Source organism: Pipistrellus kuhlii, unplaced genomic scaffold (genome assembly GCF_014108245.1).
Source record: "Pipistrellus kuhlii isolate mPipKuh1 unplaced genomic scaffold, mPipKuh1.p scaffold_m20_p_57, whole genome shotgun sequence".
NCBI lineage: Eukaryota > Metazoa > Chordata > Mammalia > Chiroptera > Vespertilionidae > Pipistrellus > Pipistrellus kuhlii.
In genome coordinates, this window is record NW_023425559.1 from 805,001 (window position 1) to 812,500 (window position 7,500).

At 67.3% G+C, this 7,500-nt stretch overlaps 1 protein-coding gene across 1 annotated transcript in view; it reads right to left on the reverse strand.

Moving 5' to 3' along the window:
• Nucleotides 1-7,500, reverse strand: part of CACNA1B (calcium voltage-gated channel subunit alpha1 B) — a 77,726-nt gene that overhangs the window by 67,460 nt on the left and 2,766 nt on the right. Inside the window, exons 2-4 of the mRNA XM_036416987.2 lie at nucleotides 6,723-7,044; nucleotides 6,148-6,338; nucleotides 162-265 (exon numbers count right to left, since the gene is read on the reverse strand). Of these exons, the coding sequence (XP_036272880.2) occupies nucleotides 162-265; nucleotides 6,148-6,338; nucleotides 6,723-7,044 (617 nt within the window). The remainder of the gene's footprint in view (nucleotides 1-161; nucleotides 266-6,147; nucleotides 6,339-6,722; nucleotides 7,045-7,500) is intronic.

Consider the following 7,500-nt stretch of genomic DNA (forward strand, 5'->3'; position numbering starts at 1 on the left):
AAGCTGGCCAGCGCTCAGGATGCTGGGAGTGCCCGCCCACATGGAGGGCAGCCCTGTGGCCAGCCAGGTCTCCCCGCCCTCACCCGCCGGGTCACACAGGCCTGTGACCGCTCCGTCACCCGAGCGCACGCAGGGGCAGCGCCCGCCATCACGGCTCTTACCCCGAGAGCACGCCCAGCACCAGGTTGAGCATGAAGAAGGAGCCGATGATGATGAGAGGGATGAAGTACAGCCAGTTCCAGGTGTTGCCAGCGGCATCGTTTGTCTGGAAGCAAGAGGAGATGAGGAAGGACAGGGGACAAGAAGAGCCCTCACCGTGGAGGTGGCCGGGCCCCTCCTCAGGCACCTGGCAGGGTCCAGGCGGGGGATGAAGGGCCCAGGCAGGACTTGGGAAGCCCTCCTGCCCCTGCCCCTGCCCCTGCCCCTGCCCCTGCCCCATGGAGCTCTCCCGGCCATGCCCACGAGGAGCCGGCCCAGGGCACCGAGGATGGCATGCCCGGCCTCTGCCTGGACACCTCCTCCCGCCCCAGGCTGCTCTTGTGGGCAGCCACAGCCCCCAAGACCCACGTCTGACCATCTGCCTGCAGCAGCCGCCTCACCTCAGAGGCAGGAGCGCCGGCACATGGTCCCCAGATCAACAGCAAGCCCCAAAGTCCCCAGAGAACGTTCGGGCACGTGCCTGCCTGTGACAGCCTGCACTCAGCCTGGCCTCCACAGCCGAAGGCAAAGGGCACCTCCCGGGCCGAGGGTGCTCCTGGCACAGCCCACAGAAGGCGTGGGCCCGGGAGCCAGTCTATTTCCCACTGTTCTGTCTGTCTGGGTCCTCAATGGACGTGCCAGGCCGTGCTGGGCATGACAGACAGGGTGGGGCGACCACGGCCCTGTGTCCCCCCTGGAGGCAGTGCCCTGGGCGGGCACAGGCAGGAGCGTCCTGGGGATCCCAGCCTCCAGCATGTGGCTGGGCGGGGCGTCTCCCCGAGCTCCCGGACCCGGGACCGATGCCAACTTGTGGCTCCTGACTCCGGACACTGAGCCGGGAAAGACAGTCCGACTCCAAAGCAAAGCGCCCTCCGCACCGGACCTCACTCTGCCGGGTCCTCCCGCCACGCCCTGGGCCATGGGCCCCGTGGAGCAGGAGCTGCGCGAGCAGCCAGGCCCCCACTGCTCAGCCTTGGCTCCTGCTGCCTCCTCTAATGGACCATTCCCGGCAGCAGCCAAGCCACCGTCTTCTGCTCTCAAACAAAACAAAACAAAACAAAAAAGGAGCGTGTGCTTCTGGGAAGAGGGAGACACGCTCCCACTGTTCCCATTCGGCACAGCCAGTGCCTGGCGGCTGCCGGAAGACCCTGCGGAGGCGGCGGGGGCGGAGGCGGCCGGCGAGGACCAGGCCGCGACGAGTCTCCCGGTGTTTGCTGCTTTGTCCTCGCCCCACGTGTGCAGACTTGTCGCTGAAGAAGCTGCGGCCTGGAAATGCCAACAGGCCCGGGCGGGACATTCAGCTCGAAGCCAGCTCTCTCTAAACAAAGGCAGCCTCGCAAGACACCGCTCCAGCCGAACGGTGCTGCCCCTCTGTCCCTGCCAGCAGCGGCCCAGCAGGAAGCCCAGACTAGCCGCACCCCAAACCGGAGAGCCAGCAGGGAGGTGGGAGAGTCCTCCTTAGCCAGTGGAGAGCAAGGCCTCTCCCGTCCCTGCCCCCTGCCATGGGAGCATGGATCCACTCCCACTCACCTCCCTGGTGAGGTGCTGTCATGGGGCTCGTGGAGATCAGGGCTTCCACGTGTCCCCGCAGTACACGGCGACCCCCACCCCCAGTACAGACCGCGGGAGGAGCCTCCCAATGGGGAGCACCTGCAGGCACACTGCGGAGCAGACTGCCCCCCCCCCCCCAGCCCCAAGCAGCAGGAACAAGGAGCCTGGAGGGAATTTCTAACTGAATGAACGGAATGAAAATGAGAACGCGATACAGCAAACGTGAAGGACAGAGCTACAGCAGCGCCCAGAGGTAAACTGACGCATGCAAAGAGGAAACCTGCAGCTCAACTGTCAAACCTTAGCCCTCAAGCAGCTGGGAAAAGGGCAGCGCAGACCTGGTCAGGGTCCAAGTGCCTCTCTCGCCTCCATGCTTCTCTCTGCCTCTCTCCCTTCCCTCCTGGGGCGTGGGCTCTCTAAAGATCAGTGGGAAAGATCCTCCAGCGAGGACTGACCAAAACATTTTTCAAAATAAGTAAAATCACAAATAACACAACTTTTTAAAACATATTTTTTATTGATTTCAGAGGGGAAAGAAGGAGAGGTAGAAACATCAGTGATGAGAGAGAATCATGGATCAGCTGCCTCCTGCACGCCCCACACTGGGGATTGAGCCCACACCCCAGGCCTGTGCCCTGAACAGGAATCAAACCGTGACCTCCTGGTTCCTAGGCCGACACTCACCCACAGCCAGGCCGGCTGGGCGACAACCCAACTTGTAAATGGGCACAGGAGCCAAGTACACACTTCCCCAAAGAGCACGTACACGGTGCCATGGCGACACACAGGCGCTCGCCGCACACGCCACGAGCACTGCAGACCTCCAACCCAACGTGAAGCACCACTCCAGCCTCGAAGACGTCTCCAGTGGGAAAAACGCCCGGGAAAAGAACGACCGACAGACTGCGGGCAGGAGACCCCGTGTCACGGCAAATACGCACGAGAAGAGCGTCCCGCCACGTGCGTCTCTGACGGGCTCAGTCGACACAGCGACGGCACCAGGAGGTCGTCCCGGCCACCGGAGGAGGTGCAGGAGCACGGCCTCCTGGAGAGCTTTCCTCCCGAGGCCCTGGCTACGGAGCCCACTCCCGAGACACCGCCGGGAGCCACGGAGCCGACGGCACGCGGGCACTGCCCGAGGAGCGAGGGCTCCGCTGCACAGCTGTGCTCCGGCCTGCGGGGCCACGTCACTCCCAGCCACGGTGAGCGCCGACGAGGCACACGCTCCGCGGAGACCAGCAGCCAGCACACCGGGGACCCCCAGAGAGCAACGTGCAGGGAACCGGCCCGGACCCAGCCACAGACGTGATGCTCTTGAAATGCCAAAGGGCTCCCCGGGCAGTGGCTGCCAGGCCTGGGACAGCCTCCCACAGCCGGTGACACAGCGGGTTCCACAGGCTGGGACCCCGGCAGGAACAGGGCCAGGACCACGGGTCCCAGCAGTTTCTGGCCGCGTCCTGAGACAGCCTTCCATTCAGAGCCGGGCCCGGGTCTCCCTCCTCACCTCCCAGCGCCGCTCTGGGTCCCAGAGGAAGCCCTTCCGAGCGACTTCATATGCTGCCCTCACCTAGCACTGCCTTCCGCCTCTAACTTTCACCTTTCACCTGGCTTCCAGGGTCCAGGACGTCCTGCTCCGGTCACATTCACCTGCTCCTTCCTGGAGCCCTCGCGCCACCTGACCGGCTCCTGACGCCCGCCCGGGCACGCTCTGCTCTGCCGGCTCCCGCGTTCCTCCGGCCCCAGCCAGGCCCAGCCCGGAGCCGGCTCTGCTGCTGCTGGAGCCGCAGGCCAGGCGGGGAGCCGGCTCAGCGCCGGGCGATCCTTCTCCACCAGCCCTCATTACCCAGGCGGTCTCACCCCCACGTGATTTTAACCACCACCCGTGACTTCACATGTGCATCGGGCAGCCCTGCACCCGTGTGCCCACTGCACACGCAGCACCCCACTGCGACAGAACGGTCGAGAAGGTCAAGGGTCAGAGCAGAATGCAGGCTCCACCCCTACTCCCGGGGGGGGGGAACTGAGCAGACACCCCGTTCCCCACGCGCCCCCCGCCCCGCCCGCCCCCATGGCTCAGCTCACACCTGTGATCCTTCCTCTCCAGCCTGTGGGTGCACGCACACGCCTTCCGAGTACCATGAACGTGTCAGAGCCACGTGTGTGTAACCGACTGGCCCTGGAGGAGAGTGTGGAGCCGTCCTGAGTGACAGGAAGTCCACAGTCACGCCCAGTAGGAAGCAGTCTGGGTTCAGAGTGTCAGTCCCGGCTGCTGGCAAACTGGTCAACATGCTCCACACGGAGCCTGCGGCCCAGCTGGCCCCCGTCGGCGGGAGGGACGTGCGGAGGGATGTGCGGGGACACGAGGCCCGGTGCCCCAGGCGGCACCCTTCCTCCCACAGCCGCAGGGCTGGCTGGCAGCCACCACAGGCGCGGGAGGAGGGGGGACAGGCAGGCCCCTCCTTCGCCCCGAAGCTAACTCGGCCACAGGAACTGACTGCGATTCCGCTTCCTCTCCTCCTCCAGCAGGGCCCCCTCCGTCAGCTTCCAGGGTCCACGCTGAGCGATGTTCTCTGAAGCGACCCCATCACCCTGGGTCGGAATTTAAAGGGACTCCTGGCTGCCCACCATCCCCCAGCCTCAGCTGGCCCACGAGAGGCCCCTGCCGGGCACGGAGCGCCCTCCAGCGGAGGAGCCGCGTCTGGGGGAGCCAGAGAGCCCTCCCTGGGTGGTGAGGAGGCTCCCCGCACCGCCTGCCTGGCCTCCACACCCATCCTGCCAGCCCTCTCCGCGTGCACGGCGGCCACCTGCTCGGCCTAGCCTCACGGCGTCACCGTCACCGCGTCCGGGTCCGGCCACAACTCCAAGTCAGGTCCCGCAGCGACCGCAGGGCTGGCTCCAGACCTCCCGAGTCTCTTCAGAGCGCTGGTCCTCCGAGCCGTCTTTCTGACATCTCCTGCTCACCCCACCCCCTGCAGCTTCTCAGGGAGCGCCCAGCACCGGGCCCCATGGGTGTCGATGGAGCCCCCGGGCCCCTTCCTGAGGGGCCTCCCGCCCGCCCCCGGTGCAGATCAGGAGGAGTCACATGGCCACTGGCCAGCCCGGGAGCCCCGGCGGGCAGGCGGGCGGGCGGCTCTGTGCATGCGGGGGGCTGGTAGGTGGGGCCGCTCTGAGCTATTTTTAGGGTCCTTTTGTGCAGAGCGTTCCTTGATGGGCTGAGGGAGAGGACAGCCAAGCCCGCCATCCCTGCCTTTGTCCGCGCTCACAGAGCTGTCACAGACGCGCTTCCGCTCCAGAGGGAATCTAGTTCACAGGCCTGGGCCTCTGCCTGCCGGCCGCTGGGTGCCCAGCCCCAAGATTCACCCGGGTCCCCACAAGCCCCGAGGCAGGCACAGGCTCCAGGGGCCGCGGCCCCGCCACATCCTGGCGCACCAGCGAGAGTTCAAACGGAAGCACCTCATGTTCCAGGGACCCCCCAACCGGAACCCCACCCACAGCTGCAGGGCAGAACACACCTTCCACCCACCAAAGCCCAGCCACCCCGCTGCCCCTTCCCGCCGGATTCCTGGCTCCCAGGCGCCTCCCTGCCCGCCCCCAACGCCGCTCCTCCATCGCCCCTGCCCGGCTGGCACCCCGAGCTGGAGGGGCGGAGGCGGCGGGAGGGGAGGCTGCCCCTTAAAGAAGACGGAGGTCTGCTCCGGAGGCGTGTCCGGCGGGAAGGGGAGCGACAGGGCGCCAGGCTCCCCCAGGGCAACGCCAGCTTCTGGCACGACCACGCCGGCACTGCCCGAGGACCAGAGAGGAAGCAGAGGGACGGCACAGGCTCCCCCAGGCGCCTCCCTGGGCCCCGGCTCGGCTCAGCCCAGCGTGCCCGCCCCTCAGGCAGCCCCGCCTTCCCCCGCGGGAGACCCCTAGTGGCTCTGCCCGCTCCTCCTGCAGGGGGTTCACACACTCCTGGCTCAGGGACAAGACTCCTCCCGGCCCACGCGGAGAAGTGACTGCGAACAGGACGGCAGGGGCTGCGCGGCCCGTCCTTCCTGACCTCACCCCTCCCTCAGCCCACTTTCCCAGCAGGAGCTGCAGGCCCAGGTGAGGGACTAAGCTGTGCCCGGCCGGTACGGCCCAGTGGTGAGCACCCGCCTATGAGCCAGGAGGTCACGGTGTGATTCCCTATCAGGACACAGGCCCAGACTGCGGCTCCATCCCCAGGAGGATGCATGCAGGAGGCAGCTGGTCCATGGTTACCCCTCATCACGGACATTTCCATCTCTCTCCCTCTCCTTTCCTCTCTGAAACCCATAAAAATGTATTTTTAAAAATTTATTTTAAAAGAAGAGTCTGAGCTGAGACTGCTCCTGGGCCCCTGGCGGGTGGAGGAGGGGCGGGGCTCAGGCCACTCACGTTGTAGAGGATGTCGGTCCAGCCCTCCATGGTGATGCACTGGAACACGGTCAGGATGGCGAACAGGATGTTGTCGAAGTTGGTGATGCCGAAGTTGGGGCCCGGCCAGTACTCCCGGCACTCGGTGTCGCCCTCGCACAGCCGGGCGGGCGCCTCCTTGCCACAGGGGAAGTCGCCCACGGGCTTGGCTTCTGCGTGGGAAAGGGGGAGCGCACACCCTGAGCCCAGCAGCACGTAGGCCCGGCCTGCCCTCTCCCTCAGCTGGAACCCCACTCCCGCCCGGGACTCATCCATCTCAAACCAGACGCAGCACGCCCCTCGCCCGCCCAGGACCTGACTCCCCTCCCTCCGGCCGGACTGCCACACGCTCTCCCGACACGCACCTGCCCGTCCCTGGGAGCCACCGCAGCCCCGTGCCCGCCAGGCCCTGTGCCCAGCGGACAGCTGGCAGCCCGGGACCACGCAGTGGGCCGAGGAGACACTGGGACCCCGAGCTGACCTCCGGGGCCGGGCAGTCAGGCCTGCCTCCTGCTCCCCGGCCCGAACCCGCCCGCGGATTCCGTGTCCCCGCTCACCGGTGCCGTTGGGGAAGCAGGCCTTGTGGAACTTGCCCATGTAGAACTCGAGGCCGATGATGGCGAACATGAGGATGGCGAAGAAGAGCAGCAGCCCGATCTGCAGCAGCGGGACCATGGCCTTCATGATGGACTTGAGCACCACCTGCAGGCCTGGGGCACAGGGCAGGGGCGGCGGGTCAGGGGGCGGCCGGTCAGAGGGCAGCGGGTCAGGGGGCATCAGGTCAGAGGGCAGCGGGTCAGGGGAAAACGGGTCAGGGGGCAGCGGGTCAGGGGACAGTGGGTCAGAAGGCAGCAGGTCAGAGGGTACTGGGTCAGGGAACTGCGGGTCAGAGGGCAATGGGTGAGGGGACCGCGGATGAGGGGGCAGCGGGTCAGGGGATGGTGGGTCAGAGGCGGGGGCAGGCCTGGCAGGCACTGAAAAGCAGGAGGGGAGCTGCACGACCTGAGGAAGCTGGGCCCTGGGGGCGGGGAGGGGGCGGAGGGGGGGATGGGGGAGGAGGAGCGGGGAGAGGGCGAGGGCGGGAGGGGTGGGGAGGGAGGGGGGGAGGGGGGAGGGGGGAGGACAGGGGGTTGGGATTGGTGGGGAGGGGGCGGGGGGGGGGGAGGACAGGGGGGCGGGGAGGGGTGGAGAGGGGGGCGGGGAGGGAGGGGGCGGGGAGGGGGCGGGGGAGGGTGAAGAGGGGGCGGGGAGGGAGGGGCGGGAGGGGGGGCGGGGAGGGGTGAAGAGGGGGCGGGGGGCGGGAGGGGCGGGGAGAGGGGCGGGGAGGGGCGGGGA